Consider the following 24,007-nt stretch of genomic DNA (forward strand, 5'->3'; position numbering starts at 1 on the left):
AAGAGACTCCGTTACCCAGACCACTTTTGTAGTACTTCTCCAGACCGAGACTGTCGTCGACGAAATTCTATGCCGGGTTTCTTGTACACAATTCTAGGTCGGGAGACCACTTTTGTAGTGCAATGCGCCTGTTAGGCAGAGACCAAGGTCCTACGGTCCAACACAAACAACAACAACAAAAACAACAACTGCCAACGGCACAGCGCTACGGAGTGTTCGAAGCTCCCTGTCCTCTTTAAGCGGGTTTGCGGCCCGCAGTAGCTCGGATCCCTGATAGGGGGAGGCAAAGAGAAGGGCCCAGCCCGGGATCGGTGAATGGTGGTAGAGACTTGTAAAGGAAACTGCTCGACGAGTTGGGAGGGGGGTCTAGGTAAACCCGGTCCGATGGGTCGTAAATCCAATGCTCGAAGAGCGCCTTGTACGCCTTATACCCTTGATAAGGTCTTCGACGGGGACGTCGCAACGTAGCCCGTCGGAAAAGAAGAAAACGTAGCAGCGCTACACCGTCGTACTGCCCGATGGCAAAGTACCAACACCGGATCGGTCGCAATCAGATTCCAATGGAACCAACGCTGAGAAAAGCACCACTGGTGCACCAACACAGAAGCCCGATGGCTAATGACGTCACGTTGCAGATCGTAATCCTACAAGGTGGGACCAACTCAAGATTAAGAGAAATTAGAATAGGGAAATAAAGGAAAATTGATAAGGAAAAAGGGGTCCCCTGAGCGCAAAGGATACCGTAGGCTGGAGTAGAAGGGAATGTCTTGTAAAAGACGGACTTCGACCAAGGCCATATCAAACTCTGGCAACTCGGGTTACCTTTACTGACTTGGTGGTCAGAGGGTTAAGGTATATATCGCCCCGCCGGAGCCAGTACGGTAGCTCGCGGCGCTAGATCCTAGATCTAATCTAGTGTCAGCAAAATTAACGCCAACTAATTAACTAAATAAAATAAAATCATTAAAAATTAAAACTGTGCAATTATCCGCACGTGTGTCCCCCAACCCGGCCTACTTTTCATATCCAAATATTTTCCTTTCTTTTCACCCCCTTTTTCAGGTGCGTATTGCACTACACTCGTCCGTCCCGGTAGAAGGATTCCTTCGAGAACAAGCCGAGGACCCCTTCTGTAAGGCAGCTGCCGAGATCGTGGCGAACCCGGACTCGCGCTACGACGTCGACCGATACGGGTTCCTCGTCCGCAAGTCCCCCCTCGATGGGACTTTGCAGCGGGTGGTACCGAAACGGTTGAAGGCAAAGATCCTGTACCCTATCTTACCCATCACCCCCGCTTGGCAGGACACCCGGGCGGTACGAGGATGTATTACACACTCCGTCGGGAATATTATTGGCCTCATATGGCCAATGATGCCTTCAGTACCGTACGGAATTGTGCCTCTTGCGCGGCCACCCGGGGAACCGTGGTGAGGCATCAGAAAGACCTCAAGCTATTCCCAGCCGCAGGACCGCTGGACTTTGTCGCCACGGACCTCTTGGGCCCGTTACCGAAAACGGCGCACGGAAACCGGCACGTGCTCGTTATGAACGACCGGTTTACGAAGCTGACACGCAGTATACCACTACGGACAACTACCGCATCGGTTGTGGCAAACGCCTTCCTGGACGATTGAGTCTACGTTTACGGCGCACCACGTTACGTGCTAACTGACAACGGACCGCAATTTGCCGCCAAGTTCTTCGATGCGGTGTGTGCTTCCTACGGGTGAGGCATTACTTGACTACCGCCTACCACCCTCAGACGAATGGGCAAACCGAACGGTTTAATCGAACGCTGGTACAGCGGCTCCGACATTACGTCGAGGAGCATCAGAGGGACTGGGACGAATTTATCCAGCCCCTGACCTTCGCGTATAACACGCAGGTCCACCGGTCGACGGAGACTACACCGTTCGACCTGGGGCTGACTAGACCACCGTCCGGTTTGGCACTGCCACGTACCGTACCACAGGACGCCGTCTCCAATATGGAAGACCCGCGAACCCCGGTACAGTACAAACGCGTGACGCTGCGTAAGCTCCGCGATGCCCTGGAACGCGCGCGGACGAAACTAACCGCGGCCCAGCGGCGCTACAAGACCGACTTCGATAAAAAGGTTCGCTTCCGCCCGGTGGTCGCGGTGGGGGACCTGGTCTATGTACACCGCCCGCCACGGCCGCTGACGAGCACCGAACGGGGGGGACTGCCTACCCACGAAGGAGGGCCCTCCGTGAAGCTCCTACCGAAAACGGAAGGCCCGTTCCGGGTGCGCGCCGCTACACCGACTACCGTAGTCGTGGACAAAGACGGGGTCTCTAACCGCGTCAGCATCGACCGGGTAACCAGGATGCCGCGGGGACCCCTCGATACCGGCACGGCTGCACCAACAACGGACCGGCCAGCGCGGACACCCGAACCGCCAGCGGAATATGTAGTCGACCATTTGGTCGCGCACCCGGAGACCCGAAGTGGCATCCAATATAAGGTCCGCTGGTACGGTTACACCCCAGCGGACGATACTTGGGAACCTGCCGAGGGTCTCCCCCAGGCCTTCATAGACCGCTACTGGCGTACGCGGGCGCCCGCGCGCCACCGCTAAACCACCGCTGGATGGACTCGCTGCACCGATGGGGCGGTCCCGTCCCCCGGTTTTAATTAAACCGCCGGGTGGGCTACGTTTTCCCCTGTCGAAGGGTGAATACAAATCGTAGCCCACTTCCGAGACCGGCATTGTACTCCTGAACTCAGTACGGACCTGGGAGTACAAAGAAGAAAAAACCGCATTCGGGATCGTTCCGGAAGTTCGGAAACCAACCCCGTTTCTGACGGGTTTTACAGTTTCCTTCGGTTTCCAAATGGTTCCCGTGCGGAGTGGGTCTCCTGGACCCCGTCCGTGCCGTCTGGGGTAGTCCGACGAGCCAGCCGGTACGGAAAGCGCGGCACAGGCCGCCCGGCCATGTTCCACAAGCCGTAAGCGGCGTTTCATGCGGATTCGTACCGCCGGTTCTTGGAAAAATGGCCAGCTCTCCGGGACTGGGGGAAAAAACGCTTCCGCACGACCGGCTAGGCCCTTCCCGGCGCAGGCGGAAGCCGCCTAACGACATTGGCTGGCCATTCCGTACGATTTGGGGTTGCTCTGCTGCCCCTGCAGACCAGAATTTCCGCCCGGTCCTTTACGAGGACACAGTACCGGAAAAAGGGCTACGTTTTTCCCTCTAGCAAGTAGGCAAAATATCGTAGCCCAATTCCGAGAACGGATTCGGCCTCCTGAGGTCGTTTCCAACCCAGGAGTGTCAATATATCGAAGACACCATTTGGAAACCAGAATGGTTTCTATTTGTTTCCTGCAGTTTCTTCCAGTGTCCAAATCGGAGTCACTGCGAAGTGGTCCACCGAGCGGTTCTTGTCTACCTTTGGAATGACAGAGGCGCGTAGCCCACCAGGAGGGCGCGCGGCGTACCGTGGCGCACTGTGCGGTGACGCATCCGCAAAGTTATGGAGGAAAACTAAGAGGAGATCTTGGAAAAACGGCCAGCCCTTCGGGGGTGAAATCGAAAGTGGGGATTTCTCCCGCTGTTTACGCGCGGCTCTACCCCTTACATGAGGCGAAAACCGCCCCACGGGGGTAGCCGGCAAACCGTACGGTCATGGGTGAAGCAGGCCACCCTACAGTACCCCCGAGACTGAGTTCTCGCTCGGTCGCCCGAGGGACTACTGTACGCAGTCAGGGGCGACAAGTTGCCCGCCATGAGGATGGGGAAAATTGTAGCTCCTTCCCGAGGACGGCACCGCCCTCAAGGTACCAGCCCGGGCATGGGGGTGCCGCCGCCGTCAAACCGTCAAGGATAAACTCCCTGTGGGGAGCCCAGGAGCGCGGTGAACCGCAACCAAACGGGGTACAGACCCCGGATCCGCGCATGTGTGGCCCTCAGCGCGCGGGCGGCGGTTTAAAAAACCACCGATTTTGGGGAGCACCCATTGGGAGCTCGTCAAAAAAGCAAAACGCCACCCGCGGCACGGAAAATTCAGGCATGTTCTACTTGGAAAAACACCGATTTTGCTGCAAACCCTCGGTGGGGATGGGCACCTCGTGCTGTGCCGGTACGGGAAACCACCTCCACAGCACCGCGCCGCACTCACCGCGAGGTCATTCACCGCGGCCCGCAGGGGCCGGCGGGGCACCGAGACCGACAGGAAAAATTCGGGGAAACCCGTGGGAGCCAAGAGAAGAAGAAGAGGAGACAAAGTACCGTAACGGAGGGGGCTTCGGGTCGCTACCCTCACCGCCCCAGTCGATCTTAATTGCGGTGCTGACGCTTGGCGGAGGGTTGAGAACAGTGTTGGACGGGCATGGGGTCTACCCCTTGCCTCGAGGGCAAGGGACAAGGGTAGGGCATATCGTTGACCTTGCTGCGGCAGCAAGGGGCAAGCTTGACTTGACTCTTGCCCTCTGACAAGGGTCAAGGCCCCTTGCTGCGAGTAAGGGCATGCCCTGTAGGGCAAGGGCATGCCCTGTGGGGCAACCAAAAAGGCATGGGGCTCAACAAGGGTCCAAGGAAAGGGGCAAGGGGCTCAAAAAATGGGCAAGGCACAAGGCATGGACCTTTCGTCGGTTTGTATAAGGGCTAACAATAAGATTGGATATTGGAACAAATAAACCATCGTTGAAGGGAGTGGGGTCGCGGTTGGTCATGGTCGTGGTAGTCAAAGGAAAGTACTCTCATTATCTACATCGATATCCTTGATCTCACTCAATTCCTCCTCCATCTTAACTCCATCGTCTGCAAAGTCCTTTTCACTTTTAAACATTGATCCTGGAGCTTCATCAGGATAGTTCAGTGACATCTGCATCAGATTTTCCATCAGATTTTCCATCAGCTCTACCTTAGCCCTATTTCTCCGCAGCTGTGATATTACACCGGCGAGACTGAATGCTCTCTCGTTATCCATTTGGGATGGAGGGATGCCAAGAATATGTCTGGCAACTTCTGCCACACGCGGAAAGCGTCCTGAGCAATCCTTTAACCATCTCAGCGCGGCTCTGGTGCTTTCCTTTGTACCTGAAATGTTCCCACTCCCACTGTACGGTTCGGAACGGAACCTAGCGAGTTCTTCCTTGGCAAGACCTAAACAAGAGATAGTTTGCTTCTCATCAAACAATCCGAAGTCATAGCGCATTGGTCTTGCATTTGCCTGTGATGTTATACCCATGCGGGTCAATGATTGTCGCCCGCTCCATCGTTTGCTCTCTTTTGAATTTAAAATCATAGGGATTCGAATCTTCTGATCATACTCTTCAATCAAATGCCGACAAAGTTGCAAGTCCTCCCCAAATATTTCACGAACAAGTCCAAGGTACTTGTGGCGTGGATCAAAGCACAACGACAATACCATGTGCGCCTTGCTTCCCTCGAATGAATGGAAACAGTCAGTGATGGAGCACAGACCGACTGTTACGGATTCACACTTAGCATGCTTCATATAGCGGAGCTCCTGTTCATATGTTCCCTTCACGTCACTTAAAGGCAAAGGACCTCCCCCATTTCGAAGCATTTTAATTTTGCGTTCCATCATAATGTTAAGCTGTAGCACCTTGGCCACAGCATCCGATAACAGCCAAAAATCTCAGCGCTAGTGTAGCACGACCATGTCCATTACGGGTTTCATAACCTCAAGAATAGCCTGTACCACAAGCCAATCGTCTTCACTTGGCACTCTTCGACGCACCTCAATGCTCGTTTGAGACGAAAAACACAGCTCGACAGCTTTCCAGTACTGTAATAACCTGGACAGCGATACTAAAACCATGGCAAAGCGGACTTTGTACGGAGTTGGAATTACTTTGGGGGGTAACAGTGCCTCTTGACATGCTTTCCTCCATTCTTTCCTGCCCTTACCGCTCTTCTTAGTCCAGGTTATACACGACTGCAGCTTACTCCTAACTCTCTTTGTGGACACTATCTCCAGTCCGTGGCAAATATCGGATTTCAATGCATCGTTACAGCAATTAGAGAGAATGTGAGGGATACATGTTCCATCGAATGTACCAATAGAGCCAATTATTGGGTGCATAAATGTTTCCCTAACAACCTGAGTGCATCTTCGCAAGTTGCTGGCGCCATCTTTGACATGAACAATCACTTTTTCTTTGATGGGAAACTGCGAAAGCTGGGCTCCAAAACTGATCGCCAATTGCTGTCCTTCTGTACTTTCGCACTGAAACAAGCAGAGATGAACATGCTTTTGGTTAAATTCATTGCCAAGAAAGTGACAAAATACATCAATGACGTCTTCACATCCCCTTGACATCCACAAATCAAAAGTAAGTGAACTGCTGTCCATGTTTTCCAAAAATGTATTGACGTACTGCCTAACGTTTCGAGTTAATTCTGGTAGCAGTGCAGTTGAGAGTTCTTTCCGCCCTGGCATCGTTACGCGCGAATCCAAACTAGACGTGTACAACTTAAACCAGGACGATTCGACTAATCTAAGCGGTAGGTTCTCTTTGGCAATCAAGCAAATCAACTTTCGTTCAAATTGTTTTTGCGCAGGGCTGGCTTCCGAAATTTTTCGGTGAGCTTTCAGCATGGAAGACACGGAAGTCTGTAGCTTCTCCCGGGGATTCTTTTCTGAGTCTCTCGTGCTGCCTTTTGCCCTGCCCACGGCGAGTTAAATCATGCGCAGAAGTCTAGAATGCGATTTCTCAACATGCCGCCGTGCCGACTTTGCACCTTGTTTCTTGCCGCAATTAATTATGCCTTTGCGTCCACGTTTATCCCCTTTGGTTTGTTTGCATAACGTTGCTGCAGATTGGGATGATTGTACAGAACAGAGAACACAAACTACTACGTCGGCCAAAATCGTACCGTCATCCTCTTGTATCGGTTCATAAAACCCCCAAAACGAAGCGGTTCTGCGCTCCGGTTTCCATCGTTCTAGTCTCGACAAGCACGCTGCCATTGCGTCGTTATTCTCAGGCCAATCATCCCCTTCATTGTCTTCATGGACAGAAGAACGCCTATCCGCAGATATAGACCGTGATTTCATTTGATGGTAAGGTAGTTGACCATTCTCGTAAATAATACCGTTCTGAGGCAATATTGAGACACTTGGTTGAGAAGGTACGTCGGAGGAGCCTCCGGTGTCGATCACAGCCGGGAAATCAACATCAAGTTCTACTGGTTTGCTTGTTACTGATCTAGATCCAAACCGTGAGGCATTGTCAGAGCGTCGATTGCCAGGAGTAACCTGGCTTTTAGACACCGTCTCGTCGCACGATCTAGCTTGGGAACATGCCGTACATATTTGAACAGAACCTGAGCCCTCTCCGGGTGCGTTCGGAGCAAATACTTTCCTTACAGCCTCTAGTGTAGGTTGCCCGCATATTGTGTGAATACTCAGCTTGCAATACACACACCAATGAGACCCGCCAACGATTTGTGCTCCATTGAGACAGCATTGTGAATCGCAGCAGTCAAAAGTAGACATTGGACCGCAGAGATTGATACTGATGAGGGTAGATCGAGCGTGAAGCAGTATGGGTTGAGGCGATACTTTGACACTCGCCGTCTTGCTACTTTGAGTGCGTATCCTACAGTATGAAAAAGGGATAGGGCAAGGGGTGGGGCAGGGTAGGGCAAGGGATGGGGCAGGGTAGGGCAAGGGGTGGGGCAGGGTAGGGCAAGGGGTGGGACAGGGTGGGGCAAGGGGTGGGGCAAGGGGTGGGGCAAGGGGTGGGGCAAGGGAAATTTTTTTTATACATGCCCCGCGTACAAGGGACATGCAACAGACCATGGTGCTCGTACAAGGGTCAAGCTGGACCCTTGCCCTTGCCCGCGGGGAAAGGGGTCAGGGGTCAAGCATGCCCGCCCAACACTGGTTGAGACCCCGCGAGCGTCGCGGCCACGGGGTCGGTCTCAACTGCACGAAAGGACTGTATCCTCGGACCCTGTGAGGGTGGCCGACGTCCGGGATTGACCGCCATGCGAGAGCGTTTCCGCAACCACCGCATGGTCCGTAGGGAGACACCGTTTCCCGGAAAGCCCCCGGTTACCCGCTTGAGGGAGATAATCTGCCGGCCTCGTCACTGAGCCTCCCACGGGGCTTTATGTACCGACGGGCGGAGCAAGCCGGAGCCCCCATCTAGAAAAAAATATGTATGAGAGGACGGCGGGGCCCGGGTGAGAAGGATACGCAGGCCGACGAGAGGACACGAAGGAAAAAGGAAACACACCTTTTGTCGGCAGAGGGCCACGTACCTCGCTGGCTCATCCAGGTTGGGAGGCCGCGTTTCCGCGGCCGTCTCGTCAACCTGGGGACGGGGGACCGGAATGGACGTACCGCGGGTGGACGCCGGCTCGGCGGGAGCGCCGACGGCGTTGTTAATCTCGCCAGCGCCTCTCCTCCGCGCGGTTCGGAATATGACCGCCGCCGCCGGCATGGATGCGGGTTTGAAGTCTCCAGGGAGGTAGCTGCTGTACAGCTGCGTCTCCGCGGCCGCCCTAGTCTCCGTACCGGGTGGAACGGCAGTCACAGCCGGCACGGATTTTAGTCTACCGCGACGGGGACGTGTCGCGAAGTAAGGAAGGGGGTCTGTAGTACAATTGCGCGGAGGCGACGGGGCCACCGCTGCCGCCCCAGCGTACAGTGATCTCGGGTGTAAGCGCCAGCACGACCGTAAAGAGTTGTATTTACAGCTGGTGGCCGGTGCGGAGAACAGCAATCCACCGGCTACACGCGTGTAATCCGTACGGTTATAAGTAGTAATTAGTAGTTAATGGCACAAATTTATTAATTGTATACAGTAGCTGGTATACAGTAAGTAACAGCTACTGTAGCGGGACAGGTGTCCTGGCGTCTCACTTAGGGGTTAAGACCGGGGGCACCTGCCTCGTCCCAGTAAAGAGGGACAGACTCGCCTCCCTTCCCTTTACGGCTAAGTGCTAACACCGTTCCGGTTTTCCTTTAGCTCGGGCTTCTAACCCGTGACCGACCGTCCGGGTATAACACCACCGACCGGCTGCGCGTCCCCGGCCACTTGAGCCTTCCCTCTTTTCGAGTCCATCCCTACGGTTTTTATCCGCGCGTGGGTAACCCAGCGTCGCGCGCTCCCTCACCTCTAACCCGCCTCGTTCTGAGTGGTCGGGACGAACGTGGTTATACCACAGACCGATTGATGAGATTATGTCCCATGGTCACGGTCCATATCAACTGCATTCCATGGACTACTTCATGTGGATGTTACCACAGGAACACCTGCCCTTAACAGTTTCCCACACCAATGACGCAATGCAATCGAGAGGACTTCGCCTGACAACTAGAGGTGAAATTTTGATGTTTTTCGGGGTGTTAATCCTTATGACTCTGATTGAATTCTGCAGTAGAAGATCTCTTTGGAGCCCCCAAGGTCCCAGCAAATATCCCCCGAAACCCCAGTTCGGAAACATTATCTCCGGCACAAGATTCGAAGAGCTTCGTCAGAATGTCAAATTCAGCTTTCCAGCTGACTCGAGTGACAAGTGAGGTATGATCAGAGACTTCATTGTCGCAATCAATGATCATCGAGCATCTCATGGGATTACGTCTCAAAACATCTGTGTTGATGAAAGTATGTCACGTTGGTATGGACTAGGAGGAGATTGGATAGGAACTGGACTTCCTCATTATGTTGCTATGGACCGGAAACTAGAGAACAGATGTGAAGTAAAGACCGCTGCATGCGGAAAAAGTGGAATCAGAATAGGAATTGAGGACGTCCTCTCCGCTGAAGACACTGCTTTGAATGTGAGCACTTAGACGGAACGGCCGTGACATTGAGATTGGTACAGCCTTGGTTTCACACTAATCGAGTTGTCTGTGCAGATTCGTACTTTGAACTTGTGCAAACCGCTGAATCACTTTATGAGAAAGGTCTAAGATTCACAGGCGTCGCAAAGACATCTACTAAGAAATATCCGATGAAATATCTATCTCATTTGGAGATTGCGGAAAAGGGAGAAGACGTCACACTAGTTTCCAAGCCGGTAGCTGGAACTCGCGTCATGGCTGTGATGTGGGTCGACAGAGACCGAAGATACTTTATCAGTTCTGTCGGATCAACCAATACCGGAACTCCCATCTATCGCCAGAGATGGCGTACACACCATGGTGTAACAAGAAAGGAGGAATTGTCCATTCGTATTCCATCAGTCTGCAAGCAGTATTATGAAACTTGCTCTCAGATAAACCGCCACAACAGATCTCGTCAAGATGATCTCGGACTGGAAAAGAAGTTTAAGGTCAAGGAGTGGTCTATGCGTGTCAACACATCCTTATTGGCTATTTTCATCGTCGATGCTTGGAAGCTGTATGCAGATGGAAAAGGAAATGGTTCTAAGATGTCTCCCAATCAGTCCTACTGTGAGCTCGCTGACCAGTTAATTGACAACAAATATGATCGTATATCACTACGTCAGCGAGAATCAGAGAGCACTGTTGAAGACGAGGATATAGGCTTTGGCAGGGGAATTCGTACGAACTTGACTCCACCAACTCCCAAACGCAAACCTGCTTCAGGAGAGCAGCTTAGAGCTCATCATCAATCTAGATGCAATATTTGCAAAGATAAAAGGAAATCGAAGTTTATTTGCTCCGCTTGCAAGTTCTACTTTGACAAAGAAGTATATCTATGTCACCACCAGACCGGCCGTGACTGCTTTAAGAAACACGTCGACGAACGTCACGATCTTACTTACAACGGTAAGTAGTATTAGTTCTGAAGCTTCTCTTAGCCTTTAAAACTGACTATATTGGTCAGTATTTGAGCAAAATTGAGAAAAAAGATATAAAAACTCTTTTGGCCCCCTATGATTCTATCCAGCTTCTAAAGACCTGCAGCCATTTCGGAATGCCCCTTTATGAGATGTCATCATATTCAATCTCATGTTCGAGTGGGAGTTGTATAACGTCCTGGGCTGTACGTCACAAACAAGAATCATCGAGATCCCCGAAGGGATTTTCCGACCACTATAAATGCTCAGCGAGGAGTTAAATGTGGACTGATTAGACTTATCGATCGGTGCAGACCACTGAGCTGGTTTGTCAGTTACTAACTACACTAATCACTGTATTTAATTTGGATTTCTATATACTCTGGATTCGAAAATAAACTGGTCCAGATTAATTGCGGTTTTGTATCTCGGCGCTCTTCTTATCATATCGCTTGGCGCCGGCGCGGGGCATTTCTCCAAAAATACAAAAAACGACGTGCGGATCTGCCATGAACCACAGTCTCGTCAGCGTATCGCAAAGAGTGCAGGCACGAGATTCTGACATTTCCCATCCCCGTCCACCATTGTTCCAACTATAATCAGCCCAAAATGCCGACCACTGGACCCATTGAACGGGCTCTGGCCGCTGCAATACAGCAGAGGTCTGCAACTCGAGTCCCAAATCTCCAGCGCGCAACGCTCTCTGAACCAGCGCTGCACCTTTCGACAACCCCAGATTTCCACTCAATTATGGTCAACAGCCGCCAACCGCATTCTGTTTCTACGATAGCACAGCGCCGCTCGGTACTTAAATGGATGGTGGACGAGGTGGCCAAACATGGAGAGAAGAAGCTCGCGCCTAAGGCCATTCGCAAAATTTCCCATCTATTTACGGGCTCTTACAAAGCCAATCATGCTAAAGCCGTCCACTGGTGGAAGAATAGAGAGAAGTTAATGGAACTGTCAGAGTCGGGAAGGCGCCTTGGGAATTTATCAGCCGTTACACACTACGGTCTCAAAAGGGTAAACTTTAAAGCAATGTCTGGGAGGGGACGCAAAAAAGCCGCGTGGGTCGTAGCTTTATACTCTGCACTCCTGGCAGAATTTGATCGATTGAACGCGCTGAATGTTAAACTAAGCCCTTCTTTCCTGGCTTGTAAGGCAAAATATTTGATACACAATGCAGACAGTGACTCCTTGTTTGCATCTTCAAATTTAATTGACGGTAAACCCGTTGTCGACAAGATAACGATTCGTTGGGTGCAGACATTTATGGATGTGCAAGGACTTTTGATTCGTCGTCAGGCGGGCAGTCTTGCCGATAGCCCCGAAAAGCAACTGTTTATTGAAAGAACAGTTGCCTTCCACCTGGGGACATTGAAGAGAGGTTTCGAGTCCGGCGATCTAAATGAAGGTCTAGTAGAGAATACCGACGAGACGCACTTTGTATTTAAAATGGACAATGGCAGGACAGTTGGCTTTCGTGGCGATGAGAAAGTTAAATAATCGGATGTCGTCTCTGGCGACGAGGGTATTACCATGATGGTTCGAATTTCAAGTGGGGTGCAGGCAAGAATCGAGCCACCAATGCTGGTGTTTCAAAATCCAAACTCCTCTTACCCTATTAGAGGTGTTGAAGACAACGTACCTGGCGTCTGCTATCGGTCTGGAAAGAAGGGTTGGACGGACAACAGAGTGTTTCAGGCGTGGCTGTCGGAACCGAGGGCGATTAAGAAAGATAATTTCGGCAGAAAGCGAATTTTATATGTAGACAACTGTTCCGGTCATAATGAGACGAACGCAGTTTTAAGGCTCTTGCTCGAAATCAATACAGAGTTACGCAAGTTGCCTGCAAATGCGACTGACTTAGTGCAGCCTGCCGATTCGTTTATTATCTCTAAAATTAAGGATGCATGGAGAAAGCGGTGGGACGAATATAAGGTTGGTTTGATGTCAAGGGGCGAGTGGATGGGGAGCAAAGAGGGTGCGAGCGGAAAGCTCAAAACTCCCGGGAAGCGGTTTTTCTTGAAGTTGGCATCAGATGCGGTTCAGGACGTCAATGCGCAGAGAGACAAGAATGGATTGTCGTACGCGCGTAAGGCAATGATACGAACTGGAATGGCGATGAATGTCAACGGCGTCTGGGAAGAGAAACAGCTGTTTTCGAACCTACAGGCCATTATCGCGAAGCACGGCAATCACTTCAATGGTCAGCCAATCGAGTAGAGACAATAAATTACATTGGGCTGTAATCCTATCTCGCCCAATATTGAACTGAAAAATTAATCTGGTCCTGCCTATTTATGAACAACCCCCTAAATAATGTAGGTTCAAAAATACCGTGGACCAGATTATTTACGGTGAAGCCTTAAAAAATCAGGTTCGTTAATAATCTGGTCCAAATTAAATACAGTGATTAGGTGTAGCTGTTTATAGTTGTATGTATAGTCCTTCAAAGTTCTACTTCATAAAAATTGTGCTCCTTTTGTTCTAAACTTGCGAAATTCCTAAGTTTTGTTTAAATTTTACTGTATAGAATTTGACCTTATATGAAGTCAAGAATGACCTCATATGAGGCAATGTGCCGGTCGTCTAGACACTAGCCCACACCATTGCACAATGTGTTACAAGTCGGTGATTACGGCGGCTGTCAGATTTGGGGGTGTCTTGAATTGATGTATTACTAGTTCCTGTGTTTGTTCGTGCGTTTTATGTGCTGTACTACCCATTACCTCCGAATCTGCACTCAGCTGTTCAAGGCTCATTGCTGCTTGCAGAAGCTGGAGTACAGGTTGTGACCGATCATCGAGACATATGGACTCAAATCAGTGGCCAGTTGTAGAAGCGCAGTAGGCAATCGAGACAGTTCATCCATCTAAAATAGGATGAGGTTCAGAGCATCAGAGTTATGGAGGTTATAGGACATTCGATCTCCAAACTTGCGGTCAACGTTTTCTTTATACGTAAACCACCGTAAGCAGCCGAAAAAAGTCTTTAATTTCTATTCTATAATGGGCCAAGCAGGGAATGCCAGCAACACTTGCAGCTAGTGTCTATTGGACGGACGTTTTTGATCATGAGGATTTTTCCTGTCTGTCAGAGCATTAGAAAGACCCTCCTAAATACCGTGCATTCTAGGTGCCTTCAAGGGACTTGGACATTGTTTTTTACTCTTACTGTTAGAGCAAGGCAACCAGTGCGCTAATTTATAGCGCACATTTTTAGCCATGCAGCGCTCTAAAGAGTGCGCAACACAACAAGTGCGTCGCCATATGTGACGGCCCGCAAGGGGCCGAGTATTAGTTTTTCCCAAGTTTTTCGCCAAGACAAGGGGTCTGAAGCACGGCGCATATAGCACTCGAAAGATGATTGGTTATAGTGATTATGAAATATCGATGAATTCTGAGTGATCGCGTGCTATATCCATTTCTATCCTGCGCCAGGAAAGAAACGAATATAGAGATAGGTGCTTCCAGATAGCAACCGAAAAAAGCGATTAGCGCACCAGTTGACATGCCAACAGGGGAAAATCTCTAAAATTTCGAAATTTAGCGCACTGGTTGCCTTGCTCTTAGGAACGGCCCTCATGGGAATAAAAGAAAGGCGGCCTAATAGCAGTACGGCGCGGCAAAAAAGCCTCATACAGTATGAGGCGAAATCCTCAAATGAGGCGCATTGTCCAATAGACACTAGAGATGCATCGAGATTTCGGGTGTCCATCTGGCCAACAATGCATCAGTGCCCGCCCATTCTGCGCTCCCATTCGCACTCAGCCACCGGCTAGCCAGCCCTGACCCTCGCAACTACCTGGATAACTTATCCCGTTTCCTATCCGTGTGCCGCACCTCACCTCTATCCCAAGCGGGCTGTACCTCCTTGTTGCCGCCTTGTTGGACGCGCGAAAGGCGCCGCGGGGGTGAGTCGCCCCGGCTACATTTGCTCGGCTTTAGAGTCTGAATGACGCCGTAAACAGGCCCCGCGTGCAGCGTCCAACGCTGCGTTCCCCGGCCCCTTTGAATTGTCAAAGCGAGCATGCTGGGGCCGTACAAGCCCGGGCTGTATTTATACCTTTGCAAGCCCTGCTCGTCCTAAATCGCCTCAGAAGTGCTGTAGCTGGGGTTTCCCGGTCCTCCTTTGCCTGCCATGTTCGACCGCGAGAGCAAGCTCGCGCGGGAGCTCAAAACGCAGATGCGCGACTGCGTCAATGACCAGAAAGGGCCTGCTCTTATCGAGTCAGGCAAGCCGCTGGCCTTTCTGAGCTATGTCCAAATCCCACCTGCAAACCGGAGTAAGGGCAAGTCGTGGCCGGACAAGCTAGCGGCCGAGCTTGCGCACGTGCTGATCCACACCAATATCCGGTGCGTGTGGATGGACAAGATGAAGTACCCCGACATCGTCACGCTGGGCGTCGCGTCTGGGCTCAAGCCATACGCTTGCCCGCAGGGATACGTCATCGTGCGTGGAGCTTTCGGCCACCGCTACGCCCCGTACCACTTCGTCGCCTCGTGCGGCTCGTACATGGAGATGGTCGTGCAGCATGTCATGGAGATGCGCGAGGAGTACTTCACGCTGCGCTGGACCGCGTCCTCCCGCCTGTGGCCGTCGGCTGAGGTGGCCGTCGGAGTGATGCACGGCCGTATCCTCCCCACGCGCCCCACCGTGGACGCGTGCAAGCTCCTTCTCGACGTGCTCAAACGTGCCATCGCCAAGCTCAACTCGCCCGACAGTACAGTGGAGAAAGACATGGGCTTCTCCTGTTTCCGCAAGAGCGTCCGCTGCAAGGCGTGCGGACACAAGAACCGTATCCCGGACGAGGTCGACTGGAAGGCCGTATGTACAGGCGTCATTGTGATCCGCGACCGTGTGCAGACTTGGCTCAACATGATTGTGAATTGCAACGGCGGCGTTGCCGGCCGTTTCCTCACAGACTACATCGTGGGCCCGATGTGGACGGCCGACTGCTACGAGGAGAAAGATCGCGTCCCCGTAGCCTCGCTCACACATTTTCTATGGCTACAGGCCGGTAGAGGCGGCACGGAGCTGGCGCGTCACTTGGAAAAGCTGGTTAACAAGCCTGAGGCCCTCACAAAACGGTTGCTCGCGTGCGTCGGGCCGCGGCGGCACCCACGCTTCTGGTACGAGACGTACGAGAAGATGATCGACCGCATCGTGGTGCAGCTCACGCTCTCGAAGAGCACAAAGCACGGGACGCAGACCGACGAGTGGGCTAATGCCGTGTGGTTCTACCCTACGGAGGGCGCGGGCTTTTTCGGTGACTTGACGTTTTCACCAGGCAAGAAGCTCGTCATGGACGCATTCCGCGAGGAGGCAGATGTTGACGCTATAGAGTTCTCTGCAGAAATTATCGTGAACCAGCAACGTTCCCTATGGCCAGTGGTCGGCGGCACACTGCCATGGTACTTTACCGAGTGCGAGGGCGAGGAAGTGGTGCTAGTGCCCGCGATGCACGCCCCCAAGATGCTTTTCGGGCAGCTTATGGGGCAGCAACTCGGAAAGCTGCAGTACGTGCTGGAGGCGGAGATGCCTGCCAACCAGCTGGTCGTACAGATCCCGATCGGCGGCATCATCAAGACGGTGACATTCTCGCGCGCCGAACAGGAACTCTACTACATTGCATTCGTGATGAAAGGCGAGCGTCTGTCACTCCGCGCGATGCGCCCGTGTCACTCGTCGGTCAACAAGAGCTGGTGCAATATCGAGCCCACGAGCGTAGTGTATCGCGCACAAGGGCACACGCCCGAGCAGGGCACGATGTACGGTGCCAATGGGATGCCGCGCGACTACCGCGACATGTACAAAACGTGGGCCGGCCAGGCTGGCTTCCGGCTCCTCGGCGTGCTCGACCGGCGGGCCGTGTTCGACGAGAGTCTTGAAGTGGGCGGCGGCGCGGCGGGAAACCCTGAACGCAGATCCGTCGGGTGGAACTGGCTCCCCGTCCCCGACCAGGAGTCGGCCATCGGGAAGATCGACCCGCGCGTAGTCCGTGTGCTCTCCGCGTGGAAAGAGGTGTGGCTATGAGGGGAGAGGCTATGAGGGAGAAGAGAGTGCTCCAGCTCGGAGCGGGCGCGACATGAGATGTGACTAGCAGCCAGAATATGTAGGATGGCACTTTTCACGGTGCCAGCCAGTCGGCGCATTTGCAGGGGCTTTCAACACGGCGCACGCGAACTGTACCCGAAGGGTACCCTTCGAAGGGTACCCTGCGCATACTGTACTGTAGCTACAGTACGTACAGTAGGTGGTCAGGTCTATAGACCACGAAGATGTACTACTTTCCACCGCGTTCCGGTCTCCATGAATCTCCTAAATGTCGTGTCTTCCCCCGAATATCGCCTTTCTCCCTCCGTAGACTTCCGCCCAGCATTTCTACTGCTCGCTGCTGACCGGGCCCAAGCCCCATATCTCCAGCCTTAACGTGCCTTGTCTAGCCTCGCGCATATCCGTTAGTCTGTTGCTCCACCGCCACCGCTACTCCTGCTCTCCCCCTCTTCCTCGAAAGTCCTTCCCTCCTGCTCCTCTTCCGTACTGGAGCCGTGCAGGGCGTGCAGTCGTGCACCTTCCGTGTTTGCCTTCCCAGCACCACGTGCGCGCGGCGTGCGTCCCCACGTTGCGTGAAAGAGGCTTGATTTTGGGTGGATGGTCGCCGATCGCACGAAGTACGTGTGCGCGAGGGCGGGGCTGGAAAGGGAAAGCGCCATGTATCCGCAGGTCAACAAAAAGGAAGCTGGGTGGCTACCGTGCAGCCAGGGTGAGGCGTTTCACAACATGACGAGACGTCGCAGCGTGGAAGTTGAGGGTCATCGTGGAGGACTGGCGCGTCAGGAGGTGCGGGGATTGAGTGTCGTCGGGGGACCGTTGTGGCAGAAATTGCGTTTAGGGATAGAGTGTTCTCAACGGGGGGCATGTGTCGGCGGGGCGGGGAGGCCGGAGGAGAGGGCGTGCGAGTTGGACTGGACAATTAGGCCCATTGCAAGTTTGTGCAGCAGAGACGACGACGCCGAGAAAATTTACTCTTCTGTGAGAGGTAAAGAGACTGGGGACGCCTCGGGAGAGGAACTATTTGTGAACCGCAGCCCTTTCTGTGCGTTGGTGCACTTCGCCGTTGGAGTTTTTGATGTTCGATCCAGCACTCATAAATGGCGTTTTCAAAAGTGCCCTCCTCATCCCAAAAAGTGTTACCTTACACATAAGCCACGTAGCCCAGCGTTTACGTGACAACGCTAACAGTCGTCGTACACCTTAAGTGTAGGGCGACGGCTCCCCCCCCCCCCCCCGGAATAAATGGTTATCGGGTTCAGAGTATCAAAAAGTGCGATACGGATATTGACGTATTCCAACTTTTCAGTACTCTCATAATCTACGATCCAGCACTCAGCACCGCTTGTCCCAAAAAATGCTGAAAATAACTTTAATTCTGATGAATCGTAATCCTCATGGGGTCGTCTTTACTCGTCGTCGCCGTCTCATGGGTCTAAGTACCGCGAATCACAGACTGTAATGCGGACAGTCTGTCCTTGCGGTCCGTCAAATTCCCCAATCAAGGTTGATGTTGGTGACGCCTTTACATCACTACACATTCTTTCAAGAGCATTGATGTTTGTACTTAAATCGTGAACAATTTGTTGACGCCTGAAGTCGTCACGAACCGGAGCATAGGGATAGGGGTACTCTTCGACCCAGGGAGGAAGAATTGAGGTGTAGAACTGTACCTTCAACAACCAGCAAGGCACCACGCTGGCAAGATTGAAGTTATCATATGTTTTCTGTGCCAGGCAGTTCTATTGGCTCTACATCGGTGTGGTGACTGTAATCCACAGAAAACCGGTCTACTGTTGCCCATATCAATTCTCCTCGCGAGAACTGCTGTGCCGACTGCGAAACAACCTGTCTGCCTGTGCGGCCAGGCATTTTTTAAAAATTTCCCTTTTTAAAATATTTAGGAGTTAACATTTTATTTTATTTTATTTTATAATCTTTATCTCAAAATCGTTCATGCAATCTGACTTAAGCCTCCTCTCGCATCCAAAGCCGGCTCTCTAACATTATACCCCTCCGTAGTCATTTCCGTCACTGCTAGAACCGCAGCCCTCTTTGCAACCCTGTGGCACGAACTCTGTCCTTTATTCAATCACATTCATGTTCTGATTTCTCATCCTTCCGTCCACGACACGCTCCGTTTATACATGCGCTTCGAATCGCGGTTGGACAGTCGCCCATTGTTCACTTGTCTATCCTGACCTTTCTTCTCACCGTCAGGTTCTACGCCCCTGTCATCAAACACTCTACTGGGCGAAAAGTGCCTGGTTATCTGCATTTCTTCACGGCGTGTACGCCAGTTTGTTAGACTCAAACTGGAAAAGCTTCTGCTGCTCCAACTGCCCGTGCTACTGCTTGTGGAGCGATTTGACTGCGTTGTGGCAGATGACGTCCGTTTACGGCCGGGAAAGGAGAGTCCTTCTTGCGCTCTACGCTTTTCGAAGCGCTCGGACGCGAAGGACCTTGCGATCTTGCGAGGGAGACGGTCCCCTTGGCGATTTACAAAAATTGTACTCCGGACTCGGCGTCCGCGCCAGGAATTGCCAAGACTCATTTCTGATTTCAGTCCTTGAAACGAGATGGTATGGCTCGGCAACAGTTTCGAGTCAACATCCAACTTGTAGTCCTGTAACTCTTGCCTCAAACGAGCACTGTCGTCAACGGAGCTTGACTTGTCCTGAGACAGCATGAGAGATGCCCGTGCAGGGAAATCCGTCATTGCGCTTTGCACGGGCTGGGAGGAATCGCTCTTGAGAGCATCAACGACGTCAGCAAACTGTGGCATTCTCTTACATGCAATGACCACTCTATGCAACGTTTCTGCCACCTTCAATCGGACGTAAGCAGAATCGTCGGCAGCTAGGGCAAAGAAGTGAGGCGCAAAGAGCTCGCAGTAGAAGCGTGCAGAGAATACTTGACATGCATTAGCAAGAGTATCCACAAGAGGTAACTGCCTCTTCTGCCCGTTTATACGTGCATTGAAACAGAAATCAGAAATGAGCTTCTTCTGATTCGGGATGTCTAGCGTTGCACGGATCAACTTCAAGAATGCTGTTCCAGCAGCATTCCTTACTGCGGCGCTCTGACTCCCGAGAAGACGGGACAGCAATTCAACCATCCTGTGCTTTTCTTGAAACGTCAGGGACTGGGCAGCCAACCCCACCTCAATTGAAACTGTTTCGGCTCTCACTAGGCCTTCGGGCGTATCATACTCATCAGAGCATAATACTCGCAAATTCAGGATAGGTAAATTGCAGACCTCACTGAGCACATCGAGGGTCACATGTAGCTTTGAGATAAAAGCGTGACGAACCTCAGATGATTCGTCCGTCAAAAACCCATTTGCTATATCGCAAATTTCCCTCTTACGCTCTCCGACGAGGTAGCCGACAGAGTTGTGGAAAACATTGGCCAAAGCCACTCTCACTTGCACTTCCGAATCAATGGCCATGCGTCGGATTACTGAAATCAATGTACGCATCCGTCGTTGTCGGATTCTTTTTGAAGGGTGAAACAAAAGAACAGCGACAGATGGGAGGTGAGTGGCGCAGTTTGTCCTAATATGAGGGTTGGCTGATGAAGACAAGATCTGGAGAACTTGTAGATAGCTCGAGTCTTCTTCTTCGCTCGAAAAGAGAGAGAGGATGGTGGAAATATGCTCTGAGATTTTAAGTAGGAGATCGGATGAATGTCCTTGTTGGGAGTTAGCCCCTTCGTTTTTCTCCAGAACAAAGTCGACAACACGTCTACTCAACGTGAGAGCATGCCGACTTGCCTTTCCCTCTCGCATTGCAAAGCGAGAGAGTATTATCGCCGCTTCAAGTGCATTTTGGAGCACCGCAGTACGAATCTGCTCATCTACATGTCTCTTGGGCATACTTTTGAAACCTCGTTCCAGTGCGTTGGCCAGGGATCCGTGTGAAAGCCCCTTTTCTCTTCCAGATCCATCCATTGTTTGATCTATTTCTCCTCGATCAGCCTGTTGTATTGATGGAGTCCATATCCACACGATTTCTCGCCATACTCGCTCATTTAGGTACGATTGGGACCTTCCTGCTTCCGCCATCGACGATAAGGCATGTGCAAATTGTTGGCATACAAAACCAGATAGTCGCCATTGGACCTTTTGAACGGCGAGGAAGAGGGTCAGTACTCTTGTAGAGATCTCTAGCGCAAAAAAGGTAGGGGCCATTTCGAGGGTGGTGATACCGCAAAGAAGATTCGTTGCACCCTTGATTTTAGCATCTCGGATCTCATGGGCCTTTGCAGATTTCACTGGGGCACAGATTTGGTCATAGAATTTGACCATTGAAATAAGATCGTGCCTACTCCATTCTGTCTTAGGGATATTCATGAAGAGTATATGGCTATACAGTTCTATCAACTGTGACAAAGTAGATGAGCTTAAGTCTGCGGCTCCCACAAGTGACTTGTCCAGAGTGCACACCATAATTTGCATAGCGACTGTGCAGAGTTCTTTGGAAAGGTCAACTGAGAGGTCGTCAAGACCTTCTGATAAAAGCGTTCGCGCTATTGAGATTTGAAGAGAAGAAAAGCATTGTTTCAAAACATGAAGCATCGTCGGCACGCAGTACAACAAATATTCAGACCGACGCTGCCGCCCGAGAGTTTTTAAATAGGGTATCATCGTAATCCTCTCCTCGTCGCACGAATTTTGAAACGATGACATAAACTCCTGTGCATTGGTAGACCTATCGGAGTTAGCTGGATAGGATTCAGATAGGCCATTCTCAAAGGGTGTGTCCGAGACAAAATTAGCGTCTGACATCAGTGTTTCATGAAGTTGAAGGGCTGATTGAATGTTTAATTCCTGTCAAAAAGATGTAGAAGACTGAGGGTGGCCGATGGATGAAAGAATGGGCGAGGCTCTTGAGGCGAGTTGTCGAGCTTTTAGAATCGACCGAAATGACTGTCCTGGCTGAGGCACATTTCTTCCAAAAAGAACGACGATGCAGTAACTGCTGAACATTGCCATGTGCTCCTGAATTAGATAGAGTGTGAAATGATTGAAACTTGCCCAACGTGCGATCTAGCAGGGGTACAGAGATGTCATGCAAAGAGCAACTGCAAGGCTGTGTTTGTTGCGTTCCCGTTGTCGTCCTTCTGCGTTGTCGCCAAGGACTCTGTGCCACTCTCAGGAGATCAATTGAAGATGAGGACTGAATGAACTTTTTGTGATGCTAGGGGATTATGGCCGTGCCTGGTCAGAATTGCATCGCTTGTTCTCAAGTTGGGAAAGCAAGGGTATCAAAAACCAGAATGGTCCATTTCAAAGTAACACAAGTATCTGGCGTGAGATATTTTCGCGTCTGAAAGAAGTTAGCAGTAGAAACGCGTTACTCTACACGAAAAAGTAGTGAGCAGTCACGAGAGATTTAGTTCAGACTTCATCGCTACGGAGTGTAATCACATCTTTTCGTACTAACATTTTCGGTCCTAATGGCGTTGGAGTGTTGAAAATACTGGACATGGTGACGGCTCAGGCAGCCGAGAACCTTTTTCTGTGCTATGTCTTTCGGAGAGGTTTGGAAGTCACCTCACCGAGATGCTGATCGTTAGATTTTGATAAAAATATATCGCTTTCTGGAAAGGACGCACTTTGACATGCGGCGTACACATGCTCTGTTAATCTGTGTAACACTGAGGAGGTATGGCATGTGCGGGAATTTTCTGTGCGTGTCTGCAAATTGCGCCGACGATGGTGACGATTATAGGGACTAACGAGAGGAAGAAATGGGACACTCGAGAAGTAGGCCTCTTCCAGGACAAACACGTCATTGAATTGATGTATGAGATTTGTGTCTTGCGTGCGGCTCGACGAGGCCCTTAGATACAATAAATGTCCATAGAGGCATACGATTGTACATTCGAAACGACTAGAGCATTTCTTGACTTGATTTGTTAGGTGGTTTAGGCGACTATAGAAAAAAATTGTCAGGGATTGAGATATTAGGGCCGTTTATGCGACTATGTATCTCAGTGCATGTCTATTGCTTCTATGTTCCTTGAATCCGTTATTCTGCCTTCTACCATGTTCTTCCCGATGAGTGCCGCACACGATAATAATCAACGAGAATATGTGTAACGTCAGTGTATCATGTTACCTCTCTAACCGCGCTGGAGCTGGAATGTTTTGATACGTGAGGCACACGCAAATTGAACTGAATGATTGACATGCGGTGAGGACAGGTTCATTGATGCAGCTTCAAAACGTGGCGACGTGGTTGCATGAAATTTGCACGAAAAAAGGACTTTGTGAGATGAAATGAGATGTCGAAAAATGGAAAGACCACAGGAAAGGCAGCGAAAGAAAGAGCCGCATGTCCTCATGTTCTGTGTTACGCTAAGAAGATGGCTCCCCATTACAGTGAATAGATTCAAAGTGTGTTGTTCAGACTAGATACACATGAGGTTGGATTAAACTTTAATCCAACCTCATGTGTATAAACATCCCCTATTATACTTTAATGATTAAAGTATAATAGGGGATGTTTTATTGGAGATAATGAGATATGAAATGGGTTTTGCAAAGAACGAGAGCAAAAAATAGGGCCTAGGCGGCCTGTTTTGTTGGCAGCTGTACTACGTGGACGTGTGGATTTTGTAAGATTCGCCACCGACTCTTCCATAAACTGGATTGAGCAACATGAATGTCGATCCCAGAGGAATATTTCGTGATCTCGCGTGCTGAGCGGGAATGGGGCATGTGCGGATAATGCCTTGTCATTGATCCAGATGGCAAAGACTTGCGTCCAAAGTGTATTAAACGCGAGCGTTGAAGATGGAGAAATAAAGTATTTGCGTCTTGCCGCAGAAGCACTTGGTGCGTACAGAGGGCATTGCACGGCTGCTTTGGTGCCACATCACAGCATTGCCGCGGAGTTGCAAGGACGGCGGACGCACTCTCGAGATGATGAAGTGTTTCCAGAAGGTGGTGGCCATCAACTTGAAGAATGTGCTCTTCGTGTCCACGTGTCCACCGATTATGAAACGGAAAGAAATTTTTGAATGTCGAATGTCGCAGTACAATCTCCCCATTTTGCGGGCGGCGGAACTGTCCTCAGCGTAGAAAAAGAGAGCCGTCCAGCAATGACCAGCTGCGCTCTGTCCTCCATTACCCAACCCAGTCCTGCCACGTCACGCAATCTCGAAATAGCGCGCGTCGTCCTGTCCAGCCCCTC

General features: G+C 51.2%; 2 protein-coding genes across 2 annotated transcripts; both read left to right on the forward strand.

Annotated features, from left to right (window-relative positions):
* Positions 1–14,891: 14,891 nt before the first annotated feature.
* CHC_T00002613001 (hypothetical protein) lies at positions 14,892–16,787 on the forward strand. The gene has a single exon (XM_005713701.1). The coding sequence runs from the start codon at positions 14,892–14,894 to the stop codon at positions 16,785–16,787; it is 1,896 nt and encodes a 631-aa protein (XP_005713758.1).
* Positions 16,788–16,871: 84 nt separating this feature from the next.
* On the forward strand, positions 16,872–17,183 carry CHC_T00002614001 (hypothetical protein). The gene has a single exon (XM_005713702.1). The coding sequence runs from the start codon at positions 16,872–16,874 to the stop codon at positions 17,181–17,183; it is 312 nt and encodes a 103-aa protein (XP_005713759.1).
* The last annotated feature ends 6,824 nt before the right edge of the window (positions 17,184–24,007 follow it).

Source organism: Chondrus crispus, genomic scaffold, assembly GCF_000350225.1.
Source record: "Chondrus crispus Stackhouse genomic scaffold, scaffold_145, whole genome shotgun sequence".
NCBI classification, from domain to species: Eukaryota; Rhodophyta; class Florideophyceae; order Gigartinales; family Gigartinaceae; genus Chondrus; species Chondrus crispus.